Genomic DNA, 17,697 nt, shown 5'->3' on the forward strand with positions numbered 1-17,697 from the left:
TGCCCTTGGAGCCTGCAAACAAAGGCTTTAGGGTTATGAGTTTCAAATCCTTCAGGTTGTTCCAAATATACCTCTTTTGTAATCTTTCCATTCAGAAATGTTGTTTTTCCATTCATCTGATTTACATTCCATCCCTTCGATGCTGCAATAGCTAGGACTGCTCTTACAGAGGTGTATTTGGCAACTGGAGCAAAGGTTTCTTCATAATCAATTTTCTCTTTCTGAGAGAATCCCCTGGCTATGAATCTGGCTTTATATTTTTCAATGTTACCATTAGCAACATGCTTGATTTTAAATATCCATTTAGAAGAAACAACAGATTTTCCTTTAGGCTTTGGAACTATTTCTCAAACATCATTGTTAATAATGGATTTGTATTCTTCTGTCATAGCATCCTTCCAAGCTGTATGTTTAATAGCATCTGAAACATTTGTTGGTTCCGATTTAGATAAATCACTCATTTTTGCTGCATAACTAGAAAATCTTTTGGGTCTTTTTCTTTCTCTAAAGGTTTCAAATGGTGTAGCAAAGTCTTGTGCTTCCGTTACAATCTTAATGGCCCAAAGTGATATTTTCTTTGGATTTTGAGTTTCTTCAAGATTAAGATTTTGAACTTTTTCTTCAATTTCTTCAATGTTCTCGCTTTGAAACTAAGATTCATGATTTTTTTCAGAACTAGGTAAGGGAGATGGATCTTCAGAACTTAGGGCTCTTTTGAATGCTAAATCTTCTTCAAATACATTTTTTTAACTAAAAGAGGGGTAAAATTTTTATTGAACACGAAAGAGAACAGAACAACAAAGGAAACAAAGAGCACTAAAGAGCTTTATCTTGGTCAACAAGTTGAGCCAGCTTATGAGATAAGTTAGGGGGAAGCATCCTATGATCAACAATGTTCCAATCTGGCGCATGCTCGGAGGTCCATTTAGCCAAGCAATCAGCCACACCGTTCCACTCTCGAGGGATATGCATAACAAACACAAAATTCAGAGAATTGCATAATTGAGTGATCTGTTGAATAACTAGAGCCAGATGCCAATCCACATCCACAAGGTTCCGTCTATTCAATAAATTCACAACCACTTGCGAGTCAGTCTGACAGATAATTCTTTTCCAGCCCCGTTGACAACATTGTTCCACTACAACCAAGATAGCAAGGCCTTCCATGAGATTATTTGTATGGTAACCCTTGTAGATAGAAAACAGAAACTGAACATCACCAGAACTGTCACGTCCAACTCCCCCAATGTCAGCAGGTCCAGGATTTCCTCGAGAAGATCCATTAGTGTTGATTTTAAGAATCCTAGCCTGGGGAGGAGTCCAATGCCCCTCACGATTAACACATTGAGAGCATTGCCTAGAACTATTCCCAAAGCGTCTGTGGGGGAGAGAGGGAGTGCTGCCCTAAAGAGGAAAGGAAAGGTGTGAGTAAATACCAACATCTCCAGGGTCCAAAGCTCCATCAAAGTGACATTTAGCTAGGTGTGTTTCATGAATAGAGTTGGCAATTTCCCTAGTTGCACATCATGAAAGATCCTCCTATTTCTCTCAAGCCAGACATTCCATAAATAAAGGAAGGGCCAATAGTCCAAGCAACTTGAAGAAAAGAGGTCTTACAAGGGGGATGTCCTAGACGGTTCCAAAACTCAGACAAGGAAGAAACATACCAGCATGTGCATCCCCACACATTCCACTAGAAGTGCCAAATCTGCTTGAGAAAGGGACACTGGAAAAAAAGGTGGGGAATAGTCTCTTCACCATTGCGGCATAAGACAGATGAAGGCCCCTGGAAGCCTCTCTTGCAAAGATTCTCCCAAGTAAGACAACGATTATAAACCAGAATCCAGAGGAAAAAGTTATACTTAGGCCAAGAAAAGATGTTCCAAGCTTTCTTCCACCAAGAGACCTCCACCTTGCCAAACAGTTGCTTAGTTAGTGCAAGGTACCCTGAAGAAACAAAATACATGCCAGAAGAAGCACCTCCCCAAGCCAAAACATCAGGGTCCTGTACAGAACTGCACTCCTTAGAAGCCAAGATTTGAGAAAGCTCCAATTGATTCCCCAGAGAGCCAACCAGCGACCAATCAGAAGAATTCTTCCATCCGTAACCAACAACAGGGCCCAGGTTATGAGCCTCCTTATAATGAGCCACCTTATTCCACCCAACAGAAAGGAAAAAATCACAAAGAGGCTGTAAGTGCGGATGAGAGGACAAGAGAGAAGGATGCCCATTCCAGGAATCACTCCAAAACAGAGCCTCAATACCTCTATTGTAGATCCAAAATAGACTTCTCTTCACTAGTTGAGCACCAATCTTGAGGGTATTCCACACCATAGAGCCTCTTCCCTCAAGAGGAAACTTGGAAACATCTGAAGGCTCAACGCTAGGTAAATACTTGTGTGACAGGATACGGGTTGAAAGATGAGACTGATTGGAACACCAGCGCCAATAGAGCTTGGCAGCAAGGGCTTGACTACACAAGATCGCAGAACAAAGGCCGAGTTCTCTTGCCTTTTTTGGCTTGCAGATAGCATCCCAATTGATGAGGCTCCATTTAGTATTTTGCAAAGTGCCACTCCATAGAAATTGGCGGGAAAGGGCATCAAATTCCTTAAGAAAATATGCTGGGGCAGCCTGAACCATGCTTCTGTATAAGGGAAGGGCCTAAATCACAGATTGCAGGAGAGTCACCCTGCTAGTAGTAGAGAACCACTTATGAGTCCAATTGTTGACTTTTTGTCGAAGCTTGTCAAGCAAGCTTTGCTAGAAAAGCCCGGGCGGTCTTCCCACCACAATAAGGACCCCCAAGTAAGTCAAAGGGAGAGACTCAATTTGAAATCTCAGGATATTAGCAATCCTTCGCTGGATAGGGTTAGGAGTGTTGAAGAAAAAAATAGAGGACTTGTGGTCATTGATTATCTAACCAGAGGCAGCCAAGTAAGTATCCAAGGTGAGCCGAAAGGCGTTAGCTTCCCAAATCCGAGCTCTCCCCGCAAGGGCCGTATCATCAACAAACTGGAGGTGGGAAAGAGTAGGTAGACCATTTCCCCATTGCCAGCCTGAATCAGATTTTGGGAAACATGAGACTTGATAAGTCTGCAAAGTCCCTCAGCCATAATGATAAACAAATAAGGAGAAAGGGGATCTCCTTGGCGAAGACCCCTAGAGGCCCCAAAAAGCTCCCACGATTCATCATTACGAAGGACCAAGAAGGAGGGAGTAGTAACACAACTCAAAACCCAGCTAACCCATTCTCGATTGAAGCCAAAAGTGAGAAGAACTTTCCGCAAGAAACCCCAATTGACTCTATCATAAGCCTTAGCCATATCAAGCTTGATGAACATGGCACGTTCTCTAGAAGTACACATAGAGTGAATGGCTTCAAAAGCAATAACCATTCCATCCAAAATTTGTTTTCCAGTCACAAAACTCCCTTGTTCCTCAGAGATAACCATGGGAAGCCAAACTTTAAGCCTCTCCGCTAGGAGCTTAGTAATGATTTTATAGACCACATTACAAAGAGCAATGGGCCTAAAGAAGTCCAGCTGATTAGCCGCTTCCTTCTTCTGAATAAGGACTAGGAAAGTAGCATTCAAAGCCCATAGCATATCTTTGTTGGAATAGGACTCCTGAACCACATCCAAAAGGTCACGGTTGATAATATCCCAAAATTCCTGGAAGAATTCAATGGGGAAGCCATTAGGCCTCAGAACTTTTCCCTTACGCAAACTAAAGACCACCTCCTCCAAGTTTGATGTACAAATTGGTTGCATAAGAGTCATTCATCTCCTCGGTCAGAATAGAGGGGATACAGGACAGGATCATATTCTCCTCAATCTCCATTGGAGGCAAGTCATTTGAAAAAAGAGCAGAGTAAAACTGAATAGCTTCCCTGGACATAGCATGAGAGGAGGTTAGATGCGTCCCATCAGAAGCAACAAGAGAAGAAATGTAACTCCTGTTACATCGAGCCTGGACAGATTTATGGAACCCTTCCTGAAGCCAGTCAACTCGAGCCTTCTGTTTCCAATAAATTTCTTCTCTAAGATCCCACTCTGCTAAATCACTAGAAGCTTGGGATTCCGCTAGACCAAGAGCTTTAGAAAAACCCAAATCTCGAATCTGCCTAGTAATAATGTGGAGATTACAAAAACAATTCGTGTTCCAGTGCTTCAACTTCCTTTTAACATATTGTAGTTTTTTAGAGAAGGAGAACATAGCAGTGCCATAGGTAGGGCCTCCTTGTCTCCACCTGTGAGCCATTAAGTCATGGAGAGAAGAGTCTCAAAGCCACATCGGTTGGAACTTAAAAGGAGGCTTTTTTGGAAAAAACATAACTAGTCGTGAGCTTGATAGGCCAATGGTCAGAGCCTCTCCAATCAAGAATTTCAGAAGAGAGAAAGAGAGCCACAATTCCAAAAGCAAGAAACCAGGAACCTGTCCAAGCGTTTCGAGATGGCATCATCTCCAACCCTTCTATTGTTCCAAGTAAAGAGCCCATTAAGAGGTTTAACATTAGACAGATGTAAAAGATTTATATTTTCTCGAAGAATCTAAAAAGGACCCAAGTGAGCTAACCCACCCCTCTTCTCCTCCAGACTGATGACAGAGTTGAAATCCCCAACCATAATCCAAGGCAGGAAAGGGTGATAGCTTCTAACATGCCTAATATGCGCTTAGAGCTTAATCTTGCCAAGGAAATCAATAGGGACATACACATTAGTAACAAGAATCATCTCTCCAGTTTCCAAAGAAGAGGTCACCATTGAGAGAGCCGAGAGGCAAGAGACCTAGTAGACTGGTGTAACTTTCCTAGGTTCCCAACAAATGGCAAGACCACCAGAGCTCCCCAAAGCACCAACACATTGACATTGCCCTAGAAACTAAATTTTAGGAGCTCATCTAAACATGGAGTCCACTGAAAGCTTGGTCTCCTAGATACAAAGGATATCTGGAGAATGATCAGCCACCAGCTCATGAATAGCTTTTTGTCTGGGGATGCTATTCAACCCCCTCACATTCCATGAGAGAATTATCATTGAGTAGAGTGGGGAAAATGTGCATCCATGGTCTTCATGACCCCAGCCTCTACCAGTAAATCTCCTCTAAGTTTAATTTTTTCTTGATCCTACTTTCGCCCAACTCTTGAGGGAGTAGCAAAAGAGACTTTCTTAAATGGTCTTTGCATCAAGCCCAAAGCAAGAGAAGATCCTTTTCCTTTACCAGAGGCAAACACATCTTTAACCAAATTTGCCAGAAGAAAATCCTTTTCCTGTTGAGTAAAAGAAACCACAAGGGCACTAGACTCAAGGCCAATAGAGGTCTCCGACATCTGCTGATCTACAACATCCTAGTTGCCTTTAAGAATAGAACTCCTCTCTGAGCCAGTAACCCCACACTGAGCCTCTACAGGAATGCCTTCTTCTATGACCATGTTGTCGAGCACCTCAAATCGATTGAACCTTGAGTCCACTTGCCGATCTAGATGAGATCACTTCTGACCCCTCCCCTTAGCAAGGTTTCGAGTTGGGATAAAACCATTTTTATCAAGACCGCTAGTATTGTATGGCCCTTGCCCCTGACTTGAAGTGTTCATTTGAGCTTTCCCTTTACTAGTATTATCAGTCTCAACATTCTTTTTTCCAGTACTAACAATGTAATGTCCCCATTTTAGCAGTTGACCAAGTGTGTGTGCGTTAGCCTTGTTCTACATGGTCCCGAGGGCTAACGGAGGGTTTAATGGGATCCTGGATTGTTTTGGCCTAGTCATTTCTAGTTTGGGCCAAAACGATGTTGATTTACTCAGTTTCAGGCATACTTACTTTTTTAGTAAGTCGGCAAGACACAGTGTAGGTCAATTTTGGTGATTGGATTTGATACTCCTCAGTGAGAGCTTTCCGATGAGCTATCACTCACATTATTCGGAGTCCGATTGCTAATACATTTTAATGCTTGAAGTTTTATTAAAGTAACGTCTAATTTAATTGTAAAATATTAAAGTGTTACTTTAATATTTATTTTATGGGGATGTGTACCCAAGGGAGACATAAGGGGTATTTTAATATATGTTTTATATATTACACATCTTTTATCCCACATTGCCCATATGAGTTGAACGGACCCTTGGAAATAGAATAAAAAGAAGCATTTGTGGCTTCATTAGGCAGGTTGAATATGAGAAGAAATTGGTGTGTGAGTTGCAGCTCCGTTCTTGGCATTTGAGGACGTTTATCCTCTCTTGTAACATTCTAGACGTCATTCCCTTAGGGTTTGGCCTTTAGAATTCCTTGTTATCGGCTTCATTATCAGGCAGTTTAGTTGCATTTCCAGCTACAGGGAGATTTGGTATTTTGCTCATATCTTTTTCACTACTTGTTCGACGCTTATGCCGCTTTGAGGGAATGATATTACGAAGGTAGTGGACTGATTGAAGGACAAAGTACTATAGCAGCAAGTTCGAAAGCATGGGTTGGAGTATCATGTCAATAATGCTGAAGTAATTAGTGAGTTGATAAATCTGCCATGTATTTGGTTTGATGAATTCTGAAAATAACATTTTATTGGCAGCAATTCATTTCCACTTTGCATATTATTGTAGTTTCTTTCTTGTTTATGTTGTATGATACCAATTCCATGCACAAAACACAACAAACAAATAAACGTTTGATTTCCGGAGTTATAAGGGGTTTAAAACATTAAACGGAGAAATAAGAGGTTGAATGCAAACTGTTTGACATAATTCCTTTCAGCAATTTGGTTTAGTTTTTGGGACATTCAGGGTTGCCCATTACAAACAGTTTGACCATTCCCCTTACCATCATTGGCCATCCTTGGGCTTGAGAATCCGCTAGGGGTACCATTGCCTTTAGAGGCTTGAGGGCCTTGGCGCTGTAAATGACCGTACACATGACAAATGCGGCATCGGAAGGGAAGGGATTCATAGTCTAGCAGTTGAATCGAAGAAGAAGAGCCTAGGCAAATGTCCAAAGAATTTCGCAAAGGATTATTTAAATCAAACACAAATACGGGCATAAGAAATAATGTTTTTATCCAGTGATTGATGTGTTATAGTAGTCGGCTTCCCAAGCATAGCGGCAATCTATTGAAGGATATCCTCTTGCCAGAACTCCAAAGGAAGCTGTGGCAAGTGGACCCAAACAAGAACCCTCGAAGGGAGATCCTCAACAAAATTGAACCCCGTATGCCAAGGTTTGACAAAAAGACCCACACGGTCATAAAAATATAAGCCTCCCTCAAAGACTCGGTTCCGATCTGACATGCAAGAGAAAGCCACCAAAAAGTAGCTATTACCAGCCAACATAATATCCATATCACCTTCCACCTGCCAAGAACGATGAATCTAGGCTTCCAGAGCTAACAAGGAAATCTGGATACCAAGAAACTTGCATATCAATAATGCATGTGTGGCAAAATAGTCCACATGTTCCATTACTGCTTCCGGAGGAATAACCAACACAGGCCGATCTTGGCTACCTAGAAGGTAGCCATTAACTTTATTTAACTTTGAGCGCTTGCTAACATAAAATGGCTCCTTCTCCCGTGAACTCACCTCGGGAGAAGATCCATCACAAACGGAGGCTCCAACAAGAATGAGACTCTTGGTGACCCCCCTTGCAGCCATAAGAGCCCAACAATCAAACTCTAAACCAAAAACCTATTCCAAGTTTTTTGGTCGATACAACCTAGCTACGAGTTAACTCACCATAGGAAAGATCATACATAGTAGATTGAAATATAAATGATGAATAAAAAGCTCTGAAAATTTGTTTTGCACAATTCTCTCAAACCCTTCTCGACAATAACACTGACAAAGAGATGGAAATCTACTGCAAAATTCTTCCAAAATTTCAAAGCTTCGAAAGATCGCGCCAAAGATTGTAGCATCTTCTTCAAATATTACATTCCTACTAAGTTCAATGTTTTTTTGACCAGGTTGGAAATCCTATATGCCTTAGAAGTTTCACTATACATGACAAAAATACCTTTCCTCCCAAAGGGTTCTAACTTAGTTCTCTTTTCTTTTGGAACATGTATATATACTGGGCACCCAAATATCCTAAGAGGACTTATATTAGGTTTAACCTTAGTAAAGATTTCTTCAAGGGTTTTATCTCTAAGGTGAGAGTGAGGACTTCTGTTTTGAATATAGATAGCAGTACAAGAGGCTTTTGCCCAAGGATAATATTCTAAATTTTGATCAAATATCATAGCTCTTGCTGCTTCTATAATTGTTCTATTCTTCCTTTCTGCTACTCCATTTCGCTGTGGGTTATAAGGAACAATATACTTCCTCTTAATTTTCGTTTCTTTACAAAACTCTTTAAACAAATTTGAAGTGTATTCCCCTCCATTATCAGTCCTTAGAGTTTTAATTTTATGGCTTGATGAGTTTTTAGTTAAGGTTTTTAATTTTTTAAATCTCTTAAGGATTTCTTCTAATTCTTTACATTTAAGAAGTAAATCCAAGTTTTCCTAGAGAAGTCATCTATAAAAAGTATATAGTACCAAAATCCTCCAAGAGAAAGAATAGACATAGGTCCACATAAATATGAGTGGACTAATTCCAAAACATTGTTAGTTTTTCTAGTGCTATCATGAAATGGACTTTTGGTGTTCTTACCCATAGGGCATCCTTTGCATATGCTTGAATGATCTTTATTCAACTTAGGTAAACCAATAACCATCTTCTCCATAGTTGATAAGGTTTTGAAATTTAGATTTCCTAACATTCTGTGCCATATTTCGTTTATATTAGCAGCTTCATGAATTAAGGCTTGAATAGGTTGACTAGGTTTTGTATTTAATTGATACAAGTATCCCTTTTTTTGACCAATCAACTTTGATTTCTTAAATGAAGAGTTCTTAGACTAGGTCATTACTTTACCATCCATGAATGCAACATTATGTCCATCATTTTCAAGTGCTGTAATAGAGATTAGATTCCTTTTTATTCTTGGTACATAGAGTACTCCTTTGAGATGTAGAGAACTACCCAACTTCAATTTCAAGGTGCAATTCCCAATTCCTTTGATTGGATGAGAGGAACTATCACCGATGGTAACTTTGCCATCAATTGCTTCTGATATAGAGTTTAGTGCTTCTTTGTATCCTGTTATGTGTCGAGATGATCCACTATCAATTACCCATGGTTTGCTTGATACTTCATTTGATAGTGCAAAATACAATACACGATTCTCAAGATCATAGTTTTCTTCTTTCCTAGCAATGTTTGTACAATTTACTTGCTGCTTTGTATTCTCAGGGCAAATTGCCCTATAGTGTCCAATTTTTTCACATTTGAAGCATTTTATTTTGGATAGATCTTTCTTAGGTTTGTCATTTCTTTGATTACCCTTCTTCTTGAAGTGCTTCTTACCTTTAAAGGAGTTTGTGTTGAGAACATGAAGTTCTTCATCTTCAATTTTCAATTTTCCTCCTTTCTTAAGTTTCCTAGGTTCTTGTTGCAGGCAATCTCCTTTAAGTCTATTAAAGTTTGGAAGATTGTCTCTAGCACTTACTCCTTGTGAGAATGTTTCCCATGAATCTGGAAACCCATCTATAGCCACAAGTGTTAGTTCCTTGTCTTCAATTATGGTCCCTATACTTGCAAGTTCATATCTTAGACTAGCCACCCTTAAGAAGTAAGAGTTCATAGATTCTGCCTTTTTTATCTGTATATGATTTAGTTGCCTTTTTAGTGCAAGGGTTTTAGTCACATTGTTAACCTCATATGCATTTAATAATGCATTCATCACATGAAATGCTGTTTGATGTTTCATTAGCATAGGTATTATTTCATTTTTCACTCCATCTAATATGAACTACATGGCTTTCCTGTTTCCTTTACTCCAGATAGTTTTATTAGGTTCAACATCAGGTTGCTTGGATGTTTTATCAACAAAATGTTTCACATCATTGTCTTCAAGAATCATCATAATTCTGAATTTCCAAGCAACGGAGTATTCTTTCCCATCAAACCTGTCCTTGGGTCTGATTGTGCTCGCCATTGAAGATAGAATGATGTTGCTAGATACCATGTAAAGTTTCTGCAAATTCTGCTATAAATGAGACTCAGATAATACCTTTATAGTGCTAAAGATAGCCTCAATATACAGACCTGTATATGAAGTTTAATCAATAGTATAATTACTATTCTGAAAATGTCTTTATCTCTGCAATAAATCATACCAGGCAGCAATGTAGAGGAGCAGACTTGTTTGTATCTTGTGTGTCCTCTAACCTCAACCTTACCTCATCTATATATTGCACTCAAGAGGCATGTCCTTAGAAAGGACATGTCTCCTTCGAAGTCTGCCAATATAACCTAATAAGTATCTTTTCCAAGATCAGCGTTCTTAAAGGAAATATATTAGTTAGTAAAGATACTAACACACACTATGCATAACCACATTATATATCTTCCACAATTAGATGCCGATTAGGTTAGATAATATAAGAGGCCAATCCCTATAAAGGAACTTCATGTTTCATTAGAACTGTACAATCTGTACAATCAGATCAGTATGAGATCAAAGTTATAGAATTAACATTTTTCACGACTGAATTTAAGTAATTCTTTCAATTTTCCAAGAAAGTAAAACATTATAAAATATTAATTTTGATATAACTGAATTCATTGACAAGAAAAGAACCAATACATTTTGTCACTTTGATTATTGCTTAACTTATGTCCATCATGAGCGAAAGAGCATCATCAGGGGTATTTAGTATTTACCATCCAACCATGGATCTTTCGATTGTGAAATATTCATTTGTACAACTTCCAATGGAAGTAGCCCAACCCTTTCTAAGGGCACATGAGCAAGGTTTCCATTTCCTTAAAATCTGAAACTTGATGTAGAACCTGCAACTGCCATAGCAAGTCATCCTAAGGACAGCCTTGTCTAAGAGGTGAAATTGCTAGCTACATGCTGCACTACTGGTTCTAGTGACTGACACATAGTACTTGTAGCATAGGTTTCAAAGAGTACACGCGCATACCTTGTGCAATCAATGTCACCACCTGACTCATTCCATGGATCTACAGGCTTGATAAATTGGATATGCTCATCTTGATGACATGAACTTTCTTAGGTATCCCATGTTATAACAAGCACATCCTACCGATCCCAGGGCTGCACCTATAACTGCTTTCAGAAGTATTTTCCCAAACTGGTCTCAAGAAGGTTTAATTTCATAAACGGGCTTTGAGGCTCAAGTTAACTTAGTTCAGATCTCTCAAGGACCTAGGCACAAGTCTCCGAACATAAAATTCACATTGATTATTTAACGAGATGTCATACAAATTGCCAATGCCTAACTGGTTTATTCATAATTGAAATCAGACTAAAGACACTTCGACCCTTCTCGCCCTTTCACATACTGCGTTTAGATTACATCCACTGCATGTGTATCATTCTCATCGATTATTCATATGTGATGTAATGAGTAAACAATCTCCTAGAACAAATTGAATGCAGATTCAACATAAACCAACTTTTTTTGATATGCAGATAGATATATGGATTTCTTACTAGCTTCAACAGTAACATGCAGTCCATGTATGCAACTTCATGTTATATAATAAAATAAAACAGAGGCCCAAGCTCTGATCCAAAAGAACCTTAATGGCGTACATTCACAGACATTTTCTTACTATATATATATATATTATGCAACACACAAATGCAAACTTTCGCATTGATAGTGAATGTAATACAATCAACAATTCTCAAGACCCAATTCAAGAGAACATTGTCAACAACAATCATAAAACTCAAGATCTTTTATTTAGAACAAATGCATATGAAATTCATGAACTTCTATGCAGTGCAAATTCAACTTAAGATTTTTTATGCAGAACAAACGCAAATCAAATTCAAGATCTTTTATGCAGAACAAATGCAAATTGAACTCAATATCTTTTATGTAGAACAAATGCAAAATGACTAAGAGTTTATGCAGAACAAATACAAATCAAACTCAGTGCAACTCCACTGTAATTCACGCAGGCAAGAGAGATGATTTTAAAAGATATCAGTAGAGAAGAAGACATGCTTACCAAGACTCACGATTACTATGAAACAACAAACTGCAGAATGCCAGAAACAACTTAAGGATGCAATCTTCCACAAATCATACAGTAGCAAAAAAAATATGCACAAAAAACCCAACTCACTGGTGATGCTCAACACCGAGTTCCCTCTCCATTCTCCAAACCAACAAAAGCATAAAATTCTCCCCAAAAGCTATGCTGTTCAACCACAAAAGAGCGAATGCATCTCTTGTTCACGAAAAGCTTCATAGCACGAGTGGCAAGGAGTAACTTCTTGCTGTGGTGGCAATTCAACCATGAAAGAGTGAATGCATCTCTTGTTCACGAAAAGCTTAATAGCATGAGCAGCAAGGAGTAACTTCTTGCCATAGTGACAAGATGGAGTTACTCTTGCTACCCAAACACGAGCAGCTCATGAAAACATAAGGATAAAAAATGTGCAAATATACCATGCATCATATATGATAAAAATTTGAAAATTATTTCACATATGTCTATATATATTTATACTTTGATATATGTATGTATATATGTATACATGTACCTTGGAACACAAACTTGACTTATTTAGTCATATACCTTTAGCAGTTAACTTTAAAGCAACTAATTATAAGCGAATGCTGTAGCAATGAACACACATACACATGAACACTAGATTTATGTGGAAAACTTACTATGGGAAAACAATAGTGAAAATCTAATCACTCTATGAATATATGCTTACAATGCTTGTTCTAGGTACACGACCAAGGATGCATACTGCTATTTAATGTAGAACAAACCAAAAACTCCCTAATGCAGAAGAAACCAAAGCACACTGCTTTAGAACAATACATAGAACTGAACAAGTTAGTCAATCTTCAACTGGTAAAGAGGAAATGATCACATAATAGATATAGGATCTTTTATTAGTCTTAGCATATATCTGTCAAATTTGCACTCTGCCTCTGCTCTTTCATTCACATTGCATTACCTTCACATTTGATCCACATATATTTCACACTAATTCAATGCCTAGTTCATTCTTTTGCATTCATATTTAAGTAAGCTTGATCATCGAAAACTTAACAAGGTTGGCCATAGGAAAATGAGTGATGTTTGTATGAAGTCGGCTACCATGAGCTAAACTATTCAATGTGGTCCAAACTAGGAGATAAAGGGACTCAAAAACTTCTGAACATGTCGTCCAAGAGATAACTTATCACAAAACACAATCATTGCAACAATCCTTACAGTTGGACCCAAAAGAAATGTATGGAAAGGCATTTAAGCACGCTAGAGATGTTGATGGGTGTTTTATGATGGTGCCAATCCATAATAAAATACCAATAACTTATCATCTCTTGAGCAAAATCACGTGTATGCTAAGATTGCATAAGATCATACAATTGATTCCAAGGCTCTTTTAATGTTAGTTCTTAGCTGTCGATAAGCTCAATGGTTGATGTGATGTGGTATCACTAGGGAACTTGTTATTTTCTCAAGATGATTCAAACAATACTGGCTACAAGAGCTATTCGGATGATATGGCAATGAAAGTATTTGTTTGAGTCTTCTTAAGATATATGCAAAAAGTAAATGAGATAAGTCCTACTCCAGTCCTAAAAAATTGAAAGATGAATATTGCTATGATGAAACCTACTAAATTTTATTTTGCCAAGTTCAACAACTACACGAAGCTGGTGCAATACTCGAGGGTTGTGTAAAGAATTTTCATATCCCAATGAACGCCATCATAATGAACAATGTGCATCAAAGATAGAAATAAAACATTCACATAAGGGCTCAAAACCAACCTTACACTGTGCTTAGGAATCACCTAAGACAAAAGGTATCAGCAAGGAAATAACACCATAGCAATACTATCAATCATATTCATCAAGTACTTGAAAAACAAATCTACCCTAAATGAGGGAATGATGAAACTGTTCAAGCACCAAAACACTTCAAGCAATCACCATGAAACCAACAACAAAATACTTTATTATCTTGGTAGATCTTAGCAACAATCTCAAAATTCGCTCCTTTACAAATGAGAAGTTAGCCCTTTATATAGGTCTTAGATTACAATGGGTGGCCAGGATTGAAACAAAATAAACAACCCAAATTTTACCACCTCAACCTTAACTAGGGTTAGGGTAAGAAAAGAGAATCTACGATAAATAAGGAGATCCACCTAGACCAATAGAAATGCACATGCTTGACAAGGTGGGGTAATAAATGCCAACTATGTAAGTCCACTTAGAAGGAGAGTGGGATGAAATGAATGCCTACTATGCATTAAATGCTGTCTTCCTAGAATAGCTTGTCATTTATTCCTTTCCTCCAATGAAGAGAATTTGGACATATCAACTTTGGAATGTAATTGAGCACAATTCTTGTTGACCATTCTGTCATTGCCGAAGTCTTTCATACTTGATATGGATCTTAGCTTAGTTATCAGATTTACACCCCCTGCCCTTGTATCTTGGCGTAGATGCGTTTAGGTGCGGATGCTTAGGGGGATGTGTCCTGATGGCCTGTGGATGCACATCCATAGGCTGTGGATGCATCTGGATACGCATCCAGTGCATCTGTCCACATCCACAGGCTGTGCACGAGCACTTGTACAACATCTAGTCACATCCAAGATCAACTTTTAAAGGAGATCAGCCTCCTTTGACTGATTTACACAATGTATTGAAGTAGCAATTTCAAGAATGTGGTAATAATCATAAATATATTCTAGAAGACATCAATATTCAATAAGTGGACTATATTGCAAAAAATTATGTTATGCTTCATGACAATTAGTGATTCTAGATGTCATATACATGGATTTATTTTTCTGTTAAGCAACAGTGTTAAGCATTGTCAATTAGTCAATAATAATCTTCATTTAGGCCCACATGCTTCTGTCCTATATACCTAACCACTTGAATTTCTGTCTAATTTGTATACCTGAGATCAGACTATTAAGTGTTTTGTAAAAAAATACCATTTTTTTGTGGATAGTATGTTAGGGTGTTGTACTAATCATAAGTCCAATGGCTTATGTTAGTTAATCTTGCACTTGTTTAGTAAGTGGATTGCAGGTGTACATAAGACTAAACCGTGGAAGAGCCAAGCTCTTGGCAGATGATAGTTTGTGTATACACAAGCAATAAATTTTAGAACTGTCTCTGCATGATGCAAAGTTGAGGCATAAAAGAATGATAAGATCATGAGCAACTGAGTAATTCTATGCACATGTAATTGTGTACTATGTGCCATCTCCACTTTTGTAAAGATTTTGGTAAAGCCAGGCCCCATGTATAATGGTTTTAGCATTGGTAAGGCATTGTGATATGTGCCATTGTCATTTTGTTTCCTATATTTTTGATTAATTTTGTATATTTCTTTAATTTTTTGTGTACATGTAAATATATTATATATGTACACACACACGTACACAAATTCATCCAAAACCCTCAATTTTTTTCCATATCCACGTACCAGGTTCTTGTACCAGCATACATACCCGGATTTAAACTAGTAACTTAGGGTCTTAGGAACTTGAATATCTTCTTTGAATGTTTGGAATTGGAATTAGTCCTCCTTGTTCTTTCCTAACTTGGGTCATTGGAATTCTGGAGGAACTTCAAGGTGTTGCATTCCTTGTTCATTTACTCTCGAACTTTGATCTTTGATGTCTTGAACCTTGAATGCCTTGAATTGGATTGGTTGAAATTTGGATGCCTTCAACATCAGAACTGAAATTTTGGGACCTGAATGTCGATCTTGAACATTTGGAACTGGAATTCTTACTCTTGCAAAATAAAATAATTGAAATAAGAACTGTGTAATGATTTTAAAATATAACGCATGAAAACTCTTTCATATTTATCTGTCTAAAATAAAATCCTCTCTCTAAAAATCTTTTCTCTTTCCAAAATTCTCGAGCTTCTTTCTTGAATTCTTCCCATTTGCTATATAGCCTAGGATTCCACACTAGACCAATTTCCAATCATCTTTGCAATTTTACCCTAAGTGTAGATGAGATGCCTAGAAGATTTTTTAACGTATAGAATTATTGCCCCTGGGCGTGAATTAGACAAGTTGATAGACTTTCTCTGTTCGGAATTTGCTTTTCTTTTACAGTTTGTCTTCAAGCATCTTGCAAATATATTTATCACACTCTTGATGGGCTTGGATATTCATCATTCTTGTTTTTCATAAGCAGTACTTGTTGAATGTTAACATTTTGATCATTTAACCAATTAAACTTTTCTCTTTTCCAGCCAGGGCAATGGGAGAGTCTGAGAATACTCATACACATGAAAAAGTGTCTGCTATGGAAGCACTACTGTTGGGCGCTTTGGGTCCTGGCGTTAATGTGTGCTGTTTTAATTTTAATTTTTGTGCTTTCTTTGTTAAGATGATTTGTAATCATATGATATGCAGTATCTTCCTTATGTATAGTTCACATGTAATGATATTGCAGAGACCTACCTGGACGGTACTCAAGTGTGTATTGCTGGCACTGGGTGCGTGCCTTGCAACCATGTTCTATGCAGCCTTGTATTCTAGTCATTCAGTAATGGCATTCCATGTATTTGTACTCGTTCTGCTATCTGGTGGACTGTTTATCCTCTTAAACTGGTAATTTTCCTTCCATGTTCCCTGAAAGAAAGGAAAAATTAAAAAATCAAGTGCTAGATGAATATATTTGTTGGAATATAATTTACCCTTTCCATAAGGAGCACTTTTGTCTCTTGTAATGGAAGTGCATGCAAGCAGCAGTATATTTTTCCTAAATTAGTATTGTGAGAATGCTCATTAATGCACATGTAAATCCTTGAAACCTTGTAAGATGAAGATAAGCTATTCTAGGTGAATGCATTCCCAACAGGAGTATGTTAGCTCTATGAATATATCAGTAACAGGAACTGGAATTTTGTTAACTATTAGATCAAGTTTTAGAGCCATATTTTGTATCCCCGAGACTGACTGGCAGCTCCTGAAGTTCTTCTAAATACTATCTAATAGCAAATGCAAGTATCTGGTTTTATTACCTCTAAAGCATGTTTCTACAGATATGTTTTGGTGGCACCAAACATGAAAACCCTTTTGTCTCTCTTCAAATCAAGCTGTCCAAAGGAGGTGTTCAATGAACTTGTGTTTGCTATCAAAATGAGTTCAGGTTTGAACAACCTTTTCCTCACTGACCAATAATTGATCCTTTAAACTGCAAAAAAACAGGTTCTTGGTCATAATTAACATCAAAGAAAAAAAATTCTGATTTGCCTGCCTTAGAATAATACTCAAAATCAGCTACCTCACCATCATTACCTTTGCCAAATTGCTGTAATATTTTAGGGCAACACTATGCTCAATCTATGTGTCATCATGATCAAACACACTCATACCTTTATCAGTTGCTGATTTGACAAACTGTGCAGATCCTTCAATTTTTGCAGTATCATGAAGACCAATGCAGTCCTCTCCATTGGCAAAAGGACATGAAGAATTAGCTTCATCCTCCTTTATAGAAGGAACAAATCCTTTAAGACTGGATTCTTCTTTCTGTGTTTCCATGCGACTTCCTCAAGAGATGGCACAATGACATTGGAATTTTCTGCAGGCTCAACATTAGCAACTA

At 37.9% G+C, this 17,697-nt stretch overlaps 1 protein-coding gene across 6 annotated transcripts in view; it reads left to right on the forward strand.

Annotated features, from left to right (window-relative positions):
- LOC149580269 (uncharacterized) overlaps positions 1-17,697 on the forward strand; it is a 97,036-nt gene that overhangs the window by 21,067 nt on the left and 58,272 nt on the right. For all 6 annotated transcript variants that reach the window (XM_089790176.1, XM_089790174.1, XM_089790179.1 and 3 more), the window contains 2 exons: positions 16,337-16,431; positions 16,540-16,697. In XM_089790176.1, coding sequence (XP_089646302.1) covers positions 16,345-16,431; positions 16,540-16,697 — 245 coding nt within the window. In that variant the 5' untranslated portion in view covers positions 16,337-16,344. The remainder of the gene's footprint in view (positions 1-16,336; positions 16,432-16,539; positions 16,698-17,697) is intronic.

Source organism: Cupressus sempervirens, chromosome 1 (genome assembly GCF_028749045.1).
Source record: "Cupressus sempervirens isolate cs-2001-9-10 chromosome 1, ASM2874904v1, whole genome shotgun sequence".
Classification (NCBI taxonomy): domain Eukaryota; kingdom Viridiplantae; phylum Streptophyta; class Pinopsida; order Cupressales; family Cupressaceae; genus Cupressus; species Cupressus sempervirens.